This window comes from Hyla sarda, chromosome 4, assembly GCF_029499605.1.
Source record: "Hyla sarda isolate aHylSar1 chromosome 4, aHylSar1.hap1, whole genome shotgun sequence".
Classification (NCBI taxonomy): Eukaryota; Metazoa; Chordata; class Amphibia; order Anura; family Hylidae; genus Hyla; species Hyla sarda.
Window position 1 is genome coordinate 132,582,081 of NC_079192.1, and position 21,077 is coordinate 132,603,157.

At 44.6% G+C, this 21,077-nt stretch overlaps 2 protein-coding genes across 2 annotated transcripts in view; one reads left to right on the plus strand and one right to left on the minus strand.

Moving 5' to 3' along the window:
* Positions 1 to 11,410, minus strand: part of TM6SF1 (transmembrane 6 superfamily member 1) — a 116,418-nt gene extending 105,008 nt beyond the window's left edge. Inside the window, exon 1 of the mRNA XM_056572172.1 lies at positions 11,188 to 11,410. The gene's annotated coding sequence lies outside the window, so the exon portion shown is untranslated. The remainder of the gene's footprint in view (positions 1 to 11,187) is intronic.
* C4H15orf40 (chromosome 4 C15orf40 homolog) lies at positions 8,314 to 19,745 on the plus strand. The gene is made up of 4 exons (XM_056572178.1): positions 8,314 to 8,526; positions 10,547 to 10,673; positions 11,655 to 11,782; positions 19,408 to 19,745. Exons 1-4 carry the CDS (start codon positions 8,329 to 8,331, stop codon positions 19,501 to 19,503), a joined length of 549 nt encoding a protein of 182 aa, XP_056428153.1. The 5' UTR covers positions 8,314 to 8,328; the 3' UTR covers positions 19,504 to 19,745.
* Positions 19,746 to 21,077: the final 1,332 nt, after the last annotated feature.

A 21,077-nucleotide genomic window follows, 5' to 3' on the forward strand; every position in this document is an offset into this window, starting at 1 on the left:
TTTTAAAAAATTTTTATTACAAAAAACACTCCCCCACAAGCCCTCGTTAACCATTTTATTAAAATCAAACAAAGAAAAACGCTGGTCATCGAAGTAGTCCACCGAATCCGAAGGAGTCCACAGGATAAACGGATCTGAAATGAGAAGAAAACAAAAAAAATGGGTTAGTACATTTATTATCACCTGCTCACACATCTCCCGCCCCGCACGACTACAACTGCCAGCATGCCCTTACAGTAAGGACATGCTGGGAGTTGTAGTTGTGTGGTGCAGGAGATGTGTGAGCAGGTGATAATAAATGTGACAAGCTTGTCCCCTGCCCCCAGCTGCAGGACTACAACTCCCAGCATGCCCTTACAGTAAGGTGGGGCGGAGGCCGGGCACAGTGTTTCCCAACCTGGGACTTGTAGTTTTGCAACATCTGGAGGCACCCTGGTTGGGAAACACTGTTTTAGGCCAGTGTTTCCCAACCAGGGTGCCTCCAGATGTTGCAAAACTACAAGCCCCAGCATGCCTGGACAGTCAAAGGCTGTCTAGGCATGCTGGGAGTTGTAGTTTTGCAACATCTGGAGGCAACCTGGCTGGGAAACACTGGCCTAAAACAGTGTTTCCCAACCAGGGTGCCTCCAGATGTTGCAAAACTACAAGTCCCAGCATGCCTGGACAGTCAAAGGCTGTCTAGGCATGCTGGGAGTTGTAGTTTTGCAACATCTGGAGGCAACCTGGCTGGGAAACACTGGCCTAAAACAGTGTTTCCCAACCAGGGTGCCTCCAGATGTTGCAAAACTACAAGCCCCAGCATGCCTGGACAGTCAAAGGCTGTCCAGGCATGCTGGGAGTTGTAGTCTTGCAACAACTGGAGGCACCCTGGTTGGGAAGCCTGCGCAACTTACCGGCTTCCGTAGGATCCAGCGCTGCACGACACTGCCGCGCGACACTGCCGCGCGACGATCTCCGACAGCGATCGTCGCTGGAGCCTCGGAAGGGTAAGTGAACCTCTTCGCCGGTCCCCTTCAGCTGTTTAGTTTTGCAACAGCTGGAGGACTACAGTTTACAGACCACAAACCAGGGGTCTGCAAACTGTGGCCCTCCAGCTGTTGCAAAACTACAACTCCCAGCATGCCTGGACAGCCAATGGCTGTCTAGGCATGCTGGGAGTTGTAGTCTTGCAACATCTGGAGGCACCCTGGTTGGGAAACACTGTTTTAGGCCAGTGTTTCCCAACAAGGGTGCCTCCAGCTGTTGCAAAACTACAACTCCCAGCATGCCCGGAAAGCCAATGGCTGTCTAGGCATGCTGGGAGTTGTAGTCTTGCAACATCTGGAGGCACCCTGGTTGGGAAACACTGTTTTAGGCCAGTGTTTCCCAACAAGGGTGCCTCCAGCTGTTGCAAAACTACAACTCCCAGCATGCCCGGACAGCCAATGGCTGTCCAGGCATGCTGGGAGTTGTAGTCTTGCAACATCTGGAGGCACCCTGGTTGGGAAACACTGTTTTAGGCCAGTGTTTCCCAGCAAGGGTGCCTCCAGCTGTTGCAAAACTACAACTCCCAGCATGCCCGGACAGCCAAAGGGTGTCCAGGCATGCTGGGAGTTGTAGTCTTGCAACATTTGGAGGCACCCTGGTTGGGAAGCTTGCGCAACTTACCGGCTTCCGTAGGATCCAGCGCTGCACGACACTGCCGCGCGACACTGCCGCGCGACAGTGCCGTGTGACGATCTCCGCCAGCGATCGTCGCTGGAGCCTCGGAAGGGTAAGTGAACTTCTTCGCCGGTCCCCTTCAGCTGTTTAGTTTTGCAACAGCTGGAGGACTACAGTTTACAGACCACACACCAGTGGTCTGCAAACTGTGGCCCTCCAGCTGTTGCAAAACTACAACACCCAGCATGCCCTGACAGCCAAAGCCTATGGCTCTCAGGGCAGGAGCCCGGGCTGACATTACAGTGCAGCCGCCCGGGCTCCTCATACAGCCTCCCCGCTACCCCCCTTGTCTCCCGTCCGGGCTCCTCACACGGCCTCCCCGCTACCCCCCCCCCCCCCCTCCCCTTGTCTCCCGCCCGCGCCGCTCAGCTCCCGCTGCTACAAGACTACAACTCCCAGCGTGTCCTCACTGTAAGGCCATGCTGGGACTTGTAGTCTTGCAACAGCAGACAGATGGGAGTTGTGTGGCGCTGGCAGGTGAGAGGGGTGGGATGTAAATCACTGTAGTGACTGTAGTGCCCCGGTAGCGCAGTGAGGGTAGCGGGGAGAAAGTATGTCGGGGCCCGGGCGGCAGTAGCTTTTCCTGCTCCATGTTGGAGCTGGAGTAAATTTAGTCAATTTTTACGGCCGTTGCGACAGTTTATTGCGCAACTGCGACTGTCTCAGTTAATAAATTCCTGACCACTGCAAGTCAAAACTGAAAACTTGCGTAAATTAAGCGGGAAAAAAAAATTTGACTTTCTAGCTCTTGCTAGGGAAAGTCGCACAATTTATAGGGTAGGCGCAATTGCGACAATTTTGCGCCAAAAATAGTCAGAAAAAAATGGCTAAACCCCTTAGTAAATGCCCCCCATTGTATATGTGAATGAATATATAATTTATTTTGTATCTCCATTTTCCTTACAAGCAGAGAGTTTCAAAGTTAGAAAAATGCAAAATTTTCATGAAATCTTGGAGTTTTTCACCAAGAAATTATGCAAGTATCGACAAAAATGTTACACTATATTAAAGTAGAATATGTAATGAAAAAACAATCTCTGAATCAAATTCATAATTAAAAGCATCCCAGAGTTATTAATGCATAAAGTGAAGGTGGTCAGATTTGCAAAAAATTAAGCATCCTTAAAGGGGTACTCCGGCCCTAAGACATCTTATCCCCTATGCAGAGAATCAAAGCTGTCAATTTCCCACATCAATATAGACCAACTTACAGAGCATAAGGCCAGTCTATTGTCTATCAAAAGTCACACGGCCCTCGATAAATTCTGCGCACAGACTTCGGGATCTACGGTTTAGATTGTATTTAAACCTGCTTCAGCATGGTCTGACATTTAACTCCTTAACGACGAAGGACGTATATATCTGGTCAGTCCCGGCGGCCATCAACGGCCGGGACTCGCGGCTAATACAGGACATCACCGATCGCGGTGATGCCCTGTATTAACCCTTTAGACGTGGCGATCAAAGCTGACCGCCGCGTCTGAAGCAAAAGTGAAAGTATCCCGGCTGCTCAGTCGGGCTGTTCGGGGCCGGCCGCAGTGAAATCGCGGCGTCCCGAACAGCTTACAGGACACCGGGAGGGACCTTACCTTCCTCCTCGGTGTCCGATCGGCGAATGACTGCTCTGTGCCTGAGATCCAGGCAGAAGCAGTCAAGCGCCGATAACGCTGATCACAGGCGTGTTAATACTTGCCAGTGATCTGTGTAAAAGATCAGTGTGTGCAGTGTTATAGGTCCCTATGGGAGCTATAAAATTGCATAAAAAAGTAAAAAGTGTTAAGATCATCAACGGCCGGGACCCGTAATAATAAAAGTTTGAAACACCCCCCTTTTCCCATTAAAAAAATAAAACAGTAAATAAAAATAAACATATGTGGAATCGCCGCATGCGTAAATGTCCGAACTATAAAAATATATAATTAATTAAACCGCACGGTCAATGGTGTACACGTAAAAAAAATTCCAAAGTCCAAAAAAAGCGTATTTTTGGTCACTTTTTATACCATTAAAAAATGAATAAAAAGTTATCAAAAATCCAGATCAAAACAAAAATGGTACCAATAAAAACTTGAGATCACGGCGCAAAGAATGAGCCCTCATACCGCCCTGTACGTGGAAAAATAAAAAAGTTATAGGGGTCAGAAGGTCATTTTTAAACGTATAAATTTTCCTGAATGTAGTTATGATTTTTTCCAGAAGTGCGACAAAATCAAACCGATATAAGTAGGGTATCATTTTAACCGTATGGACCTACAGAATAAAGATAAGGTGTCATTTTTACCGAAATATGCACTGCGTAGAAACGTAAGCCCCCAAAAGTTACAAAATGGCGTATTTTTCTTCGATTTTGTAGCACAATGATTTTTGTTCCGTTTCGTCGTGCATTTTTGGGTAGAATAACTGTCACTGCAAAGTAGAAGTGGTGATGCAAAAAATAAGCCAAAGCCATTATATGGATTTTTAGGTGGAAAATTGAAAGGGTTATGATTTTTAAAAGGTAAGGAGGAAAAACAAAAATGCAAAAACTGAAAAACCCTGCGTCCTTAAGGGGTTAAGCGTACTTTCAGCCGATGCGAAAAGTCACTATTGATAAATTCAGCACCAATGCATTTTCCTGTCTAAAATATCCTTGAATGCATCATGTACTAAAAATCCTCTAAAGCAACAGTCGTGAAAGTCAGTGTGCAAGTAGAAAAAAAGTAGATTGCACTTACCCACTTGTGAAGTTAAAACGTCCTCTTTATTAGAACATCATTAAAACATGCTGAGGGAAAGGGTAGAGAGATGCGGTCAGCATAAGCTGACTGACCAGCCGAGGCGTGGCAGCGCTCCTTTCGCGGCTCAGCCCGCTTTATCAAGCCAAGTTGTGAAAAAGTTGCACTTATTTAGATGGATATCTAGGGGATAAGATGTTAGATCGCCGCGGTCCCGCTGCTGGGGACCCCGGGGATCCCCGCTGTGGCACCCCGCCATCATTACTGCACAGAGAGAGTTCGCTCTGTGCGTAATGACGGGCGATACAGGGGCCGGAGCAGCGTGACATCATGGCTCCGCCCCTCACGACATCACGGCCCGTCCCCTTAATGCAAGTCTATGGCAGGGGGCGTGACGACCGCCACGCCCCCTCCCATAGACTTGTATTGACGGGGACGGGCCGTGACATCACGAGGGGCGGAGCCGTGACGTAACGATGCTCTGGCCCCTGTATTGCCCGTCATTACGTGCAGAGCGATCTCGCTCTGCACAGTAATGATAGCGGGGTGCTGCAGCAGCGGGACCCCAGCGATCTGACATCTTATCCCCTATCCTTTGGATAGGGGATAAGATGTCTAGGGGCGGAGTACCCCTTTAAGTTTTTGTGAAATGTCTAATGTATACCTCGTCCAAGGCTTTGAACTATTCCACTCTTTTTGGCAGCAGAGAGATCCTTTTCTGCTTAATAATATAGAACACCCACCTTTAGTAGGTTTTCCCTAAATTGTCTCACCTGGTAATCTAATTATCACAGGTGTCCGTGATTGTTTTCAGTGATCAAAAGAGCCCTGAGACACAATGCCATCTATGAGTTAAACTGGAAAACAAAATATTTAATCTTTGTGACACTTAAATATAATTTGCATAATCATTTGGAACAGGGTGTATTTGTGTGAGGAAATTGAAAAGAAAATCGCAAGTTTGCTAATTGTGGAAGGTTTTGTTTTCATGCTGGAAGGCAGATCAGAGAAAAAGACCCCGGGATGACAGCAGGAGAAGGTGAGGGGACCTCCATCTGGCATCTTGGACAATTAGATCCCTGTGCAGACGCTGTGATCTGTATTGAAGCATTTTGTCCCTGGAAAATGTGCAGTAGCCTCCAATTGTTCTGAATGGGATTCTGCTGCACCATTCACACTACCTTATTTTGAACCCCAGACTCTGCCAAAAAAAGAAGCACGATCATTCTTTCAGCAGAATACGCTCTGAAATGCATTGTTATCTATTGAGCAGCGCATTTCTGAGCCACCCAGAATATCCGTAGAGTAAATGAGCTCTAAATAGTTGCTGGAGCAGGAGTCAAGTGAACTGTAAGAAGCTTTAATAGCAAAAGACAGTTTGTGAAACTTGAGACCTGGTAGGAAAGGTCAGAGACTGTGTGTATTGTGAGCCTCGGGAGCAGAGGCCAAGAAGAAGAGTCAGAGACTTTGTTTAGCTCAAGCTGCCCCAGAACTGCCTGTAAAACATAATGAGAGCCTTAACATATTACACACATGCAACAGCAAATGATGAGCCGCGCACCACTCCACTTTTTCGGTTTTTAAATTGATAGTGGATCCAGCATGTCACCTAGTCAGAGGCCTTATGCCCAGCAGAGGTGAGTGAAATGAGTTTTAGGGTCCCATCGGAAATGAGGCCACCTCCGCGTGGTGGATGGGGGACACATTTTGATCAAAAAGTGCGCCAAGAGCTTCCACTTTTTGACCAAGAGTGCTGCTGCAACCTTCTTTTTTGTAACAAATGATGAGCTCTCAAATTCCAACATAATACACTATCATTTTCTGTCAGGTCCTGTTTTGGAGAAAAAACTGGTTTATCGGCACATAACATTAAATAAATGTATACATTTAACAAGCAAATGACCAGACTCCCACATACTTCCATAGATAACAGTGATTGGACATCTCATTTCATCCTAGAGAGGCATCTTCACATATAGGACTAGATACTGAGTGGGGATTCAAATCAGTTTCAGCCTCATTCAATGATTTCATTTGGCAGTGAACAATGTTTTTTTCAGCATAAAAAAAGTACAATGTAACAAGGGAAGTGACCCAGTGAACAAAACATTGATACCAAAGTCCATGGCCAGAAAACGCCCAGATCTCAATCCCATTGAGAGCCTGTGGTCAATCCTCAAAAAGCAGGTGGGCAAACAAAAGCACAGAAATTGTGATAAAAATCCAAGACTGACTAGGTAAGAATGGGGGGTCACCAGTCAGGATTTGGCTCAGAAGCTGATATCCAAAGAAGTCTTGAAAAAGAAGAAGAGTCAACAATGTTAATCCAAAGGATAGGGAATAAGATGTCAGATCACCGGGGTCCCGCTGCTGGGGACCCCCGGGATCTCGGCTGCAGCACCCACCTGTACGGCTTTCACCCCACACCGGCAACGCTGGAGGCTTCGGATCCCGACCACAATGGCGGACGAGCGTGATGTCACGACTCCGCCCCGTGTGACACCACGCCCCCTCAATGCAAGTCTATGGGAGGGGGCGTGACGGACCTCCCATAGACTTGCATTGAGGGGGGGGGGTGTACCATCACATGGGGTGGAGTCATGATGTCACGCTTGTCCGCCATTGTGGTCGGGATCCGAAGCCTCCAGCGTTGCCGGTGTGAGGTGAAAGCCGTACAGGTGGGTGCTGCAGCCGAGATCCTGGGGGTCCCCAGCACCGGGACCCCCGCGATCTGACATCTTATCCCCTATCCTTTGGATAGGGAATAAGATGTCTAGGGGTGCGGAGTACCCCTTTAACATAGAGACACTCGGCACCACTAGAACAGTGTTAGATGATTGCACGCAGGTGCTGGACTTGCACGACCCCTCCATACCGCTGCGTCTTGTCCACCTGCTTCCCTGAATGTTTCCCCCTGTTTTGCCTCCATTTGCTCACATACAGGAGTTTTGTACTCCAGGTCAGACTTTTTGTAAGGGGTTTGCAACCTTTTTTTTTGCCTACGTGCGACTTTTGCACATCATAAATACCTGACCACTGCAAAGCAAAAAACTGAATTTTGCTAAGGTATGGCTGTTTGTAACTTTTTGCTTACCCACAAAAGTCGCACAAAAGTGCTTAGGCGCACGAGACGTTTGTCTGCTCAGAGTAAGCAAATAAAAGGCTCTAAATACCTTGATAAATGTTCCCCATTGAGACTTTGCCTAAAGGTGATGTATTTGTCAATAACAGTTTACAAACTAATGAAATGCTTATAATTGTACTTCAGTAACCATAGAAACGCCTAACTAAGGGTGCAGTCACACCGCCTTTGTGCAATACGGTGGGGGAATGAAAATGCCTGCCGGACCCCATTCATTTCAATGAGCCAACCGGAGTGTGAGTGACTCTGGTCGGCTAATTTTTGACCTGTCAGTTTTATTGCCAGACTTAACAGTTTCAGACCATGGTTTTCAGTCTGGCAACAAAGCCAGCACGGTCCAAAAATGAGCCGACCGGAGTCGCTATCTCCCAACATACCTGGACAGCCAACAGCAGTCTGGGCATGCTGGGAGTTGTAGTTTTACACAGTGTGAACATGGTCTTAGCTGCACACCACAAGACCCCCTAATGAAGTGTTTCCCAACCAGAGTGCCTCCAGCTGTTGCAAAACTACAATTCCCAGCATGCCCGGACAGCCAAAGGTTTTGCACCCTGGTTGGGAAACATTGCCCTAGAAAGAGAAAGACTATTCCTGGAAATGTATTCCTCCTCTGTTTTCCTAGTAATAAAGACATGGCCGCTTATGATAAATCTGCTCAAATAAAGAGACAGAAAACTGGTGCACAGCATAACAAGTCGGTTTCCCATAGCAACCAATCTTCTCATCGTTAGTAGCAGGACTCGGTATACGCCCTTCCTCACTGACGTCTGAATGAATGCACACGTGACACCCTGCCCCGCCCCCTCCATAGACTCCGGCTGCAGTACAGAACAGAAGGACGACGCTGCGGGCGGACAGCGCCCCCTGGAGTCTTACTCTATGCTGCTCCGGGGAAACCGCACGGCTCTCGGTGTGACTGCAGCCTGTACAGGGAGAGTTCACACCATGCCGCGGAAGGAAAGCAAAGAGGTGACTGCTGCCGCTGTGCTACTCCGGGAATAGCTACTACTCGAGTCCCGGGACTTGTATGTTACCGGCCTATCTTCTTCTCTGTTCCTATACACCAGTGCTCCCCATTTAGCGACTTAGCAACTGGAGCAAAACTATGCTCGGACACAGCCGACGATATTGGGAATATTGGGAATAGTAGGTAGAAGACTGGGCCCCGGTGTGTCCTATACCATTATCTGTCGGATCCATGGTGATGATAATGCCTGTTCACATGTTGTAGAAAGGCAAAAATATACGGAAAATATCCACTACAACTGAACCATATCCACATGTACAACATATAGCAGTAGGGCAGCTAGATTAGTGTTTCCCAACCAGTGTGCCTCCAGCTGTTTCAGAACTACAACAGCATTTGGCTGTCCATGGATCCTGGGAGTTGTAGTTTTGCAACAGCTGGAGGCACACTGAGTGTGTACTGGGGCATGAGCACCCCCCACTTATAGCAGAACCACTTTACTTTATGTAACTAGATAGCCTTATTTACATTAGGGATCGACAGATTATCAGTTTGACCGATTTTATCGGCTGTTATTCACGATTATGGATGTTTTCGGTATCGGCAATTACCTTGCCGATAATGCCCCGCCCAGAGAATGCCGCCGCCGCTACCCCATTGCCTCCCCCATCCCCGGTTTTATAATTACCTGTTCCCGGGGTCCGCGCTACTTCTGGCTCCTGCGGCGTCCTGCAGTATTGCTGTGCGCTGCGCAATGACTAGTGACGTCCTCAACACAACAGTGACAGTGCCGGAGCCAGAAGTAGCGTGGACCCCGGGAACAGGTAATTATAAAACCGGGGATGGGGGAGACAATGGGGCAGCGGCGGTGGTTGGACTTAGGACCGGCAGGGGGAGAGAAGGCGGTGGCGGTCTCTGGCCAGAGGATAGGCAGGAGGGAGCAGTGGTGGTTGGACTAGGGAGGACGCCAGGACAGGCAGGGAGAGAGAAGCAGGTGGCGGCGTCAGTCTCTGGCCCCGCAAAAGCCGCTGCATTTCATTGATTTAAAGCGCCCACTTTAAATCATTGACCTGCAGCGGCTTCTGCGGGCCCGGGGGTGGAATGGGAGAAAGAGCCGATAATTTATACCGAAATATTGGTATAACTTATCTGCTATTGGCCTGAAAGTTCACAGATTATCGGTATCGGCCCTAAAAAATGAATATCGGTCGATCCCTAATTTACATCATAACAGATCAGAACTACGTGTCTGCAGGGCAGCACAAAGCCACAAAGCTGTCTTCTTATTACATTTCCATTAGTTTAGCGTGTTCTACACTACCATAATATAATTTCTATTTTTGCTTCCGTACTATAACCGCAAGTGCTGTCCTGACTGTGGACTTCATGAAGCAAAGTGTCACCTGTGAGTTCAGGTCAGTGTTTCCCAACCAGAGTGCCTCCAGATGTTGCAAAACTACAAATCCCAGCATGCCTGGACAGCATCGGGCAATAAATGGCCCTAAGTTTGGGGTTATCTTACTCAGCTATCATACTCCAGACCTTCCTTTTGGCCACTAGATTGCCTAAGGCTAGGTCTGCATTCCAGACCCTGTTAATCGTAACTGTCAGCCTTCCGCCAAAAACGGAATGCTGATGTATCCTATTAACGGGAAAAGCGGACACTGAGGCACCAAGTGACTCCTTTCGGGAGGTATGCACTATTTTGAAAGCGCGACAGCCCCTGTTTTTGAGGCCGCTTAAAATAGTGGATACGCCCCGAACAGAGCCACTAGTTGACTCCATTCAAAAATAGAAGGGAATGGGGTCCGTTGCTCCTGTTTACAGTATACGATTATGGGTGGCAGGAAAGTAGTGTGAACTGAGCCTAAGGCTGCTGTTTACTGGCGGATTGTTAGAGACATAAGAAAGTTCTCTCTGAGGTATTGGCCATATACTGTCCTTTTTGGCCCCAGATATAGTAGTATTTGTATATTATCTATAAATAAAAAATTCTGCACACTAATGTAATTGTCCTTACAGGGAAAAGGCCAGAAGAAGGAGTCCGAGAAGGCTGCCCAGCCGACAGGTCCTGTTGTACTAGACAAAAATGGCTCAGTTTTAATATCTGTACATGCCAAACCAGGTTCCAAACTTAATGCTATAACAGGTAAATACCTACAATACAGTACATCCATCTTTACGTATAGTTCCATAGTCAGTTTTTTTGGTACAGTGTAGTAGTTTCCCTGATAAGCTGATCCTAGCTTCAGACCAGCTCCTTTCTGCTGCCCTTTGGCCATGCTCACACACTTGTGAGATCAGTTTCAGGACTGCAACAGACACACCAAAACTGGAGTATGGGAGCGATATTTATATATATTTTTTTGGCCTGAAACTTCAGTCAGTCCCAAAACCCAGACCCAAACTGCAGTCTGATGTGACTTCAACAAGAAGCCTTAGTGATGAATACCTCACATCCGCCATTTTACCAGCTCTTTCTTACATCTGGTACACAAAACCTCCACCTCTCAATTCCTGCTCTCCTGTCACTGTGGTCCAAGGTAAAGCTGGCACACAGGGTTTCCTGCTTGTAAGAGGGGAGCAGTTTATCCATCATCTTCAGAAAAAGGTACTTCTGGGTTTTGCTCACCATATTGGCAATGACTTGGCAGACATCTTACCTAATAAAGGTATGAGCAGGGTGTGCGCTGCAGAATGCAAAACAGTGTAAGTGATGTTGCACACGACATCCTGGTGCTGCTTTGCACCTAGACTTTGTAAGCAGGGCCTTGAAGGGCTTGATGCAACAGGAGGACCATCAGGACTCCTTGACTTTGGGGGACACAGTTACAACAGCTTTGACCCTTGCATTTAGACCACGTTGTTGTCGCACAACTTTTTGTGGTAATTCGTTCGCATTGCTGCCACACACTGTTGAATGGAAGTTTAACTGTTGGAAGGACGGCAGTAGAGCAGAGAAAAATACTGGACACCCCATGGACCCTATTTAAGTCAATAGGACCTGTGGGCACCTCCAGAGTCCATTCTGTGAAAAAAAAAAACAACTATACTTTTCATCTCATTTTTACCAGCACACCCCACTCATGTTCTTTCTGCAGTTGACAGTACTATGTTGTTTGTACTATAGATGTGACAGCAGAGGCTGTTGGAGTTGCAATCGCGGCTCCTCCATCTGAAGGAGAGGCAAATGCTGAATTATGCCGCTATCTCTCAAAGGTCCTGGAAGTAAAGAAGAGTGAAGTTAATCTTGATAAGGTAGGTCTTTTATTTCTTTGTAATAGGTATCTAAGACCACTATAACATGTGGGAGAATGTACAGTACAACACATGTGGAAGGTAGGGACATAGGTCTAGGGGTATAGAGGTAGCAGTTGCATCATACTAAAGGATCGAGCTTTGAAAACCCCATTCACACAAAGATATATAATCCTGCATAGAAACACAAGCATGCCCCAGATTTGCTAAATTTTTACTGAGGATGTCACTCTTCATGTATATCGTTAAATCCACATATGGCACATTCAAATTTTGCTGCAGAATTGTTGTGGATTCATCTACTTGATATTAAGATTTTATACTTAAAGTGTACCTGTCACCAAACAAAACCTTTTACCCCTTAAGGACCAAGCCCATTTTCACCTTAAGGACCAGGCCAATTTTATTTTTGCGTTTGTTTTTTCCTCCTCGCCTTCTAAAATCCATAACTCCTTTATATTTCCATCTACAGACCCATATTAGGGCTTGTTTTTTGCATGACCAATTGTACTCTGTAATGAAACCTCTCATTTTACCATAAAATGTACAGCGAACCCCCCCCCCCCAAAAAAACTTTTAGGGAGGAAATTTAAATGAAAACCACAATTTTGCACATTTTGGAGGGTTTTGTTATCACACTATACACTTTACGGTAAAAATTAGGTGTTCTTTATTCTGTGGGTCAATACGATTAAAATGATACCCATGGCTAGATACTTATATTTTTGTACCGCTTAAAAAAAAAAAATCTAAAAATATTTGGACAAAATCAGTAATCTAAAATTGTCCTATTTTGACCACCTATAACTTTTTCATTTTTCCATATATAGGGCAGTATGAGGGCTCATTTTTTGTGCCGTCATCTGTACTTTTTATTCATGGCACATTTGCATATATAAAACTTTTAGATAATTTTTTATATATATTTTTTAAATAAAATGACAAGCAGCATTTTTTGACTTTTTTTTTAAATTTTTTACATTTACGCCATTTACCATACGGGATAATTAACATTATATTTTGATAATACGGACATTTACGCACGCGGCGATACCAAATATGTTTATAAAAAAAATGTTTACGCTTTTTGGGTGTAAAATGGGTAAAATGGACAATTTTAATTTTTATTGGGGGAGGGGATTTTTCACTTTTTTTTTTTTACATTTTTCAACTTTTATTTTACACTTTTTATGTCCCCATAGGGGACTATCTATAGCAATCCTTTGATTGCTAATACTGTTCAGTGTTATGTATAGGACACAGCACTGATCAGTGTTATCGGTGATCTTCTGCTCGATCGCAGACCAGAGCAGAAGACCCCAGGAGACGGCCGGAGCCAGGTGAGGGGACCTCCAGCCACCATGCTGGATGATCGGATCTCCGCAAATGCCGTGATCTGTATTGTTCATGGCATCTGAGGGGTTAATGGCGGACATCCGCGCAATCGCGGATGTCGGCCATTACGGGCGGGTCCCCGGCTGCGGCTAGAAGCCAGAACCTGCCGTGTATGACGCGAGCACTGTTCCGATGCCCACGGTCATACACAGGATGTAAATGTACGTTCTGGTGCGGGAAGTCCCGCGAAACCAGGTTAAGGGGTTAATATATTGCTCCGTAATTATAAGACACTTTGCTATTTACTTGCTATTACAATTCTCAACCTTCATATGTTTTTAAAGAAGTAGTCCAGTATTGAAAAACGTATCCCCTATCCTAAGGATAAGTTTCAGATCGCGTGGGGTCTGACCACTGGCGATAACCAGAACGGGGCCCCGGCTCTCTGGCCAGATAGCATGTGTCGACCACCGATACGCAGGGCTATGGCAGAGCCGGAGATTGCCGAAGGCAGCGCTCCTGCTCTCCATAGATTTGTATTGAGGAGGAGTGTCAACCGCCGCTTCGTGTGGTGGTAGTCACGCCCCGTTCCCGCAGACTGCTGTGGCCCCGAACGGGAGATTGCGTGGGTCCCAGCGCGTCGGTCCCCCCGCAATCTGAAACTTACCATTATCCTTAGGATAGGGGATAAGTTTTTTCAATACTGGAGATCTACTTCTTTAACCTTAGGGACTCAAAACTTTTTTTTTTTTTTAAACCAACTGGTACTAGAAAGTTAAACAGATTTGTAAGTTACTTCTATTAAAAAATCTTTATCCTTCAAGTACTGTGGACAAGACAAAAAATAAATTAATAAAGCAAAGAATTTCCTCTGTAGCATACAACTGCTAAAAAGTACTGGAAGGATTAAGGACCCATGACGTACCTGTACGTCATGAGTCCGCTCCCGATCTATAACGCGGGGCGGGCCCGGCCTCTAACAACGGCCGGGACCTGTGGCTAATAGCGCATGGCATTGATCGTGGTGTCGCGCACTATTAACCCTTTAGACGCAGCATTCAAAGTTGAACGCTGTTTCTAAAGTGAAAGCACGCCGGTTAGCTCAGTGGGCTGTTCGGGATAGCTACGGTGAAATCCCGAACAGCTTACATGACAGCCTGAGGGTCTCTACTTGCCTCCTCGCTGTCCGATCATCGAATGACTGCTCAGTGCCTGAGATCCAGGCATGAGCAGTCAAGCGTCAGAATCATCGATCACTGGTTTCCTATGAGAAACCACTGATCAATGTAAAAGATCAGTGTGTGCAGTGTTATAGGTCCCTATGGGAGCTATAACACTGCAAAAAAAAAAAGTGAAGATAATTTAACACCTCCCCTATTAAAAGTTTGAATCACCCCCCTTTTCCCATAAAAAAAAGTGTAAATAAAAATAAACATATGGTATTGCCGCGTGCGGAAATGTCCGAATTATAAAAATATCGTTAATTAAACCGCACGGTCAATGGCGTACGCGCAAAAAAAAAATCCAACTTCCAAAATTGTGCATTTTTTTTGTCACTTTTTATATAATGGAAAAAATAATAAAATAAGTCCTATCAATGCAAAAATGGTACCGCTAAAAACTTCAGATCATGGCGCAAAAAATGAGTCCTCATACCGCCCCATACGCGGAAAAATAAAAGTTATAGGGGTTAGAAGATGACAATTTTAAACGTATTAATTTTCCTGCATGTAGTTATTATTTTTTCCAGAAGTCCGACAAAATGAAACCTATATAAGTAGGGTATCATTTTAATCGTATGGACCTACAGAATAAAGATAAGGTGTCATTTTTACCGAAAAATGTACTACGAAGAAACGGAAGCCCCCAAAAGTTACAAAACAGCGATTTTTTTCACCAATTTTGTCTCACAATGATTTTTCCGTTTTGCCGTAGATTTTTGGGCAAAATGACTGATGTCATTACAAAGTAGAATTGGTGGCGCAAAAAATAAGCCATCATATGGATTTTTTGGTTCAAAATTTTTTAAAGGCAAGGAGGAAAAAATGAAAATGCAAAAACAGAAAAACCCCGGGTCCTTAAGGGGTTAAATCTGACAGATTTTCTCCATGGTTACCTTAGGTCTCTATGCTGCCTCTCTGATTAATGTCCATGAGTTTTGGTGGGTGGCCATCTCTTGGCAGGTTTGCTGTTGTGCCATGTTCTTGCCATGTGGTCATGATAGATTTGATGGTGCTCCTGGGGATCATCAAAGTTTTGGATATATATATTTATTTATTGTTTTAATAACCTGACTTGTACTTCTCAACAACATTGTCCCTTACTTGTTTGGAGAGTTCCTTGGTCTTCATGGCAGTGTTTGGTTACTGATGCCTCTTGCTTAGGTGTTGCAGCCTTTGGGGCCTTTCAAAAAAGGTGTGTAGATGTAATGACAGATCATGTGACACTTAGATTGCACACAGGTGGATACTTCACTAATTATGTGACTTCTGAAGGTAATTGTTTGCACCAGAGCTTTTTATGGGCTTTCTAAGAAAGGGGGTAAATACATATGCATATGCCAATTTTTCTATTTTCTATTTCTAAACAATTAGTTTCATTTATATATTTTTCTCATTTCACTTCAGACTATTGTGTCTGATCCATCACACAAAATTCAGATTAAAGGGGTACTCCAGAGGAAAACTTTTTTTTTTTTATCAACTGGTGCCAGAAAGTTAAACAGATTAGTTAATTACTAATATAAAAAAAATCTTAATCCTTCCAGTACTTATTAGCTGCTGAATACTACAGAGGAAATACTTTTCTTTTTGGAACACAGTGCTCTCTGCTGACATCTGTCCATTTTAGGAACTGTCCAGAGCAGCATGTTTTCTATGGGGATTTTCTCCTACTCTGGACAGTTCTCAAAATGGACAGGGATGTCAGCAGAGAGCTCTGTGTTCCATAAAGAAAATAATTTCCTCTGTAGTATTCAGCAGCTAATAAGTACTGGAAGGATTAAGATTTTTTTTATATTAGTAATTTACTAATCTGTTTAACTTTCTGGCACCAGTTGATAAAAAAAAAAAAAGTTTTCCTCTGGAGTACCCCTTTAATCTGAATTTTATGTGATGGATCAGACACAATAGTCTGAAGTGAAATGAGAAAAATATATAAATGAAACTAATTGTTTAGAAATAGAAAATAGAAAAATTGATTTTTTTAATAGAAGTAATTTACAAATCTGTTTAACTTTCTTGCACCAGTTGATGATAAAAAAAAAAAAAAAATTTCCACCGGGGTACCCCTTTAACAAAACATTTAACTTATGGCTGTAATGTACCAAAATACGAAAAAAGTCAAGGGGGTGAATACTTTTGCAAGGCACTGTATATCAGGGAACTTCGTGTCTATTTTGAAGGCTCAAGTATGACATAGTTTTGCATGGTATTACTTTTTGGTCACTTTCTTAATATATATTGTTCCTGAGATCCAACCCTCTGATCAGAGTTCTTACTTCATGCAGCCTTTACATCAGTGTTGGCACTACACATCCAGAGCAGCCGTTTTCCTAATATTTTCCATTGCTTATTCAATTCTTTAGCCTGTTAATATATTTCCTCAGGCATGTGGCAAGCTTTCGGACCTGCTTGTCCATCTTCAAGACACCAAGTAGATAAGATCTGTATCTGCTTGTTATCTTGACCATCTGGTCCATTTCTAAAGGAAAGACCCATTTGCCACCAGCTCACAGCTGCAAGATATTTAAACAGTGAAACCTCTTTTAAAAGCCACCCAATACTTGTATTAGAGGTTGCATGACTCATTTCATACTAAATTGCATAATTGCATAATGGCAAATTAAATATTTCTCCTTGACCTGAGCAATGTATTTCTGACATCCTTAGGCTAAGTTTCTACTTGGTTTTTTGGTTTGAAAAAAAAAAAAAAAAAAAACCGCAAGAAAAGACTCCTGAAAAAACGCCAGTGCAATCTCCTGCATCTGGCGATTTTCTATTTGTGTGGATATAGCATGTTTGGCCCCTTTGGAGTTTGTTTTTTTTTTGGTACCCAAAGTTTGTTGGGTACCAAAAAAAAAAATGCAGAAGTGATGGAAAAAAAATCTATTTAACAATTTTTATATAACAAATTTATTTATTTTGAATAAAGTGTGTGTGTGTGTGTGTTTCACTTTTTTCCCCTCTATTTTGATTTTTTTTGTAGTACTACTACTCCCAGCATGGAACAGACTGTTACATGATGGGAGTAGTAATACCTGTACTAATAGACATATCGCCCGATGCGATCGTCCATAATATAGCAGAGATGTGGAGCGGCTCTATACAGCGCTCACATCTCTGCACTATACTCCGGCCAGTGATGTGAATAGATCACCACTCATATTTTCCGCCCAGAGTGGGGATTGGCCGGATGGTTTCAGCCAATCACAGCTCTCTGAGGGAAACATGAATGAGTGTTCTATTCACATCACTGGCCGGAGTATATTGCAGAGATGCGAGCACTGTATAGAGCTGCTCCACATCTCTGCAATAGAAAGGACGATCACAGCGGATGTCAGTAGTGATACCCGCTGTGATGTTTCCTTAACTGCAGGTACTACTACCCCCATCATGGAATACGCTCTGTTCCATGTTGGGAGCTGTAGCACCTGCAGTTAAGAAAAGATCACATTGAATGTCACTCCTGACACCCGCTGTGATCCTTCTGTATAATGTATAGATGCGGCCAGCTGCTCTTCTATGGTCTCCTGTACTGCCGTATATACACCTATTCATATTTCCTGCAGAGAGCTGTGATTGGCTGGAACCATCTGGCCAATCACAGCTCTCTGCTGGAAGTACGAATAGGTGTATATACGGCAGTAGAGGAGACCATAGAAGAGCGTCCGGCCGCATCTATACATTATACAGAAGGATCGCAATGGAACCCGGGGCGATCTGTCAATTAGTAAAGGTACTACAGTGACCCCTCGACCTACAATGGCCCCGACATACGATAATTTCAACATGCGATGGCCTCTCAGAGGCCATCGCATGTTGAAGGCAGCATCAACATACAATGCTTTTTTATGTCGGGGCCATCGCATAAACGGCTATCCGGCAGCGCAGACTGCTTCAGCTGCCACCGGATCGCCGTTTATGGTGCCCCATGAGCTCCGGTGACGATCACTTACCTGTCCTCGGGGCGTCCTCTTCGGGATCCTCTGCATCGTCGGCGCTCTCCATCGACGTCATCACGTCGCTGCGCACGCCCTCCCGTCATCCAATAGGAGCGGCGTGCGTAGCGACGTGATGGCGGCGACGGAGAGCGCGGTTGCCGGGGAAGCAGAGGCCTTGCCGGAGTGTCAGGGACACCCCGGGGACGTGGCGACAGCGATGGACGGCGACATCCCGGGCAGCGGTGACGGTCCAGAGCGGCGGGGACAGGTGAGCACAACTTCCTCTAACAGTGGTCTACAACCTTAGGACCTCCAGATGTTGCAAAACTACAACATCCAGCATGCCCGGACAGCCAACGGCTGTCCGGGCATGCTGGGTGTTGTAGTTTTGCAACATCTGGAGGTCCGCAGGTTGTAGACCACTGTCCTATACTTTACATTGCACAGATCCCTCAACATACGATGGTTTCAACAAACGATGGTCCATTTGGAACGGATTACCATCGTATGTTGAGGGACCACTGTACTACTACTCCCATCATGGAACAGCCAGTGGCTCAACATGCTGCAATTTTGGAAAACCACCAAGGAGCTGAAAAACTGAGTGAAAAAACACCAAAAGGATAAAAAAAAAACGGCAAGTGGAATAAGATTTTTGCGATTTCTCACTGATTTACAGCAAACATCTGGCCTCAGCGTTTTATGGCCGAAATAATGCCATGCAAAAGAATTGGCGTTTTTCTTGGCGTCCCCCCGTCCCCCCCCCCCCCCCAAAAAAAAAGTAGAAACTTAGCCTTAAAGAAGATGTCCAGTGCAAAAAAAGTCTATTTGCAAGATGGGGGATAAATGTCTGATCGCGCAGGCTCACACTACTGGGACCCTTCCGCGATCTTCTGTACAGGGCCCCAGCTCAGCTCCTGTATGTGATGTTTCGCACCCTGCACGTCAGCTGGTCAAAACACAGCTTCTCCATTCATTTCTATAGAGATTTCCACCAGCTGACGTGATGGGTACAAAACGTGCGTTAGAGGAGAGTCAGGGCCACAGCGTCTGGATCCTCCCTGCGGATAGGGGATACATTTTCTTGATATGATATAGATTTACAAAAACCTTCCTAATATCATTACAGGGTGGAAAAAGTCGGGAGAAAATAGTGAAGATTTCAGCTGACATCACACCAGAAATGGTTTTAGAAAAACTAAAGAGTGAAGCATCCAAAAGTTGATTCTTAAACTACTGGTGGACTTTTTGAATTTACCATTACATTTTCCATTATTTACAGAAAGTCATATGAATATACATTTTTATTTAATGTGACAAGAGAATCCTCAGCTCAACATCAATTGTCTAAGAATTAGCAAATCCATAATGGAATAAACAGAACTTCACAAATGTGTCAAACAGTTTGGATGTCTTCTGCTTTCGATGGTGGACAAGTGAAATAAAAATAAGTTATTCAAGTAATAAGGTCAAGTGTATTATTAAAGACTATGTATAGAGATGAGCGAACTTACAGTAAATTCGATTTGTCACGAACTTCTCGGCTCGGCAGTTGATGACTTTTCCTGCATAAATTAGTTCAGCTTTCCGGTGCTCCCGTGGGCTGGAAAAGGTGGATACAGTCCTAGGAGACTCTCTTAGGACTGTATCCACCTTTTCCAGCCCACCGGAGCACCGGAAAGCTGAACTAATTTATGCAGGAAAAGTCAGCTACGGCCGAGCTGAGAAGTTCGTGACAAATCGAATTTACTGTAAGTTCGCTCATCTCTATGTACATTAAAATCCTGTGGTCTATTCACAGGAGTAAATGCATCAGAATCAAACAGATAATATAAGGCTTATTAATTATCTTGAAACAAATTTAAAAAGTTACTGGCATGAAAAAAAAAAAACTACTTTTCACAAGTCGATCAGACATGTCAAAAGTTGTTAATTGCGCTGGGTCTTACTTCTGAGACCCACTGCAATCATGAAAGATTAGCTAGAGAAGTGAGCGGCGTTGAGCTTCGCGCCACGGCCTGCAGAGAGATCTCTCTGCATAGAAGCCTATGTCAAGAAATGTACGAATGTCTTGGCCGGCCGGGGGAAAGACCCCAATACTCCTTGCTTCTAAAGGCTAATAACTCACGACTGCGGAGGCTTTCAGGAATGAGACAAGGTATGACCAACAACTTTTGATAGACGTGTGTAAAGTGTTTTTTAATGACAATAACACTTTAAAAGGAGGTGTACAGCAGCAGAATAATATGCTCTGACCTTTCGGGGTATGTACTATGAAGGTTTCTGTGGTATTTCCCATTAAGATGTTAGCAGATTCTATAAGCTTTGTTAATGAAGTTCAATGGATTGAACTTGATTTTCCAGCTTCACACATTCTCAATTATTTTAAGATATATTAGAGAATGTGGAGGATAAGTGAATACCTTTTAGGGCCCATTGACACCTCAGACATTCAGTCGATTGACTCCATCCACCAGATCTCAATCCAATAAAGCACCTTTGAGATGTGGTGTAACAGGAGATTCACATCATGGGTTTGTAGTCAAGAAATCAGCAGCAAAATGTGTGAGGCCAACATTTCCATATGGGCCAAAAATCTGAGGAATATATCCAGCACCTTGTAGAAGATGAAGAATGTTGACAGTTTTGAAAACAAAAAGAGGTCCAACCTGGTACAGTGATCCCTCAACTTACAATGGCCTCAACATACAATAGTTTCAACATACAATGGTCTTTTCTGGACCATTGTAAGTTGAAACCAGACTCAACATACAATGTACAGACAGTCCAGATCTGTGA

What these genes read in the sequence shown, in the direction of transcription:
- C4H15orf40 (XM_056572178.1), top strand. Translation starts at nt 8,329, where the DNA reads ATGAATGCACACGTGACACCCTGCCCCGCCCCCTCCATAGACTCCGGC. An exon ending in CGCGGAAGGAAAGCAAAGAG is followed by an intron (nt 8,527 to 10,546) that starts GTGACTGCTGCC and finishes TTGTCCTTACAG; the next exon opens with GGAAAAGGCCAGAAGAAGGA. An exon ending in GTGAAGTTAATCTTGATAAG is followed by an intron (nt 11,783 to 19,407) that starts GTAGGTCTTTTA and finishes ATATCATTACAG; the next exon opens with GGTGGAAAAAGTCGGGAGAA.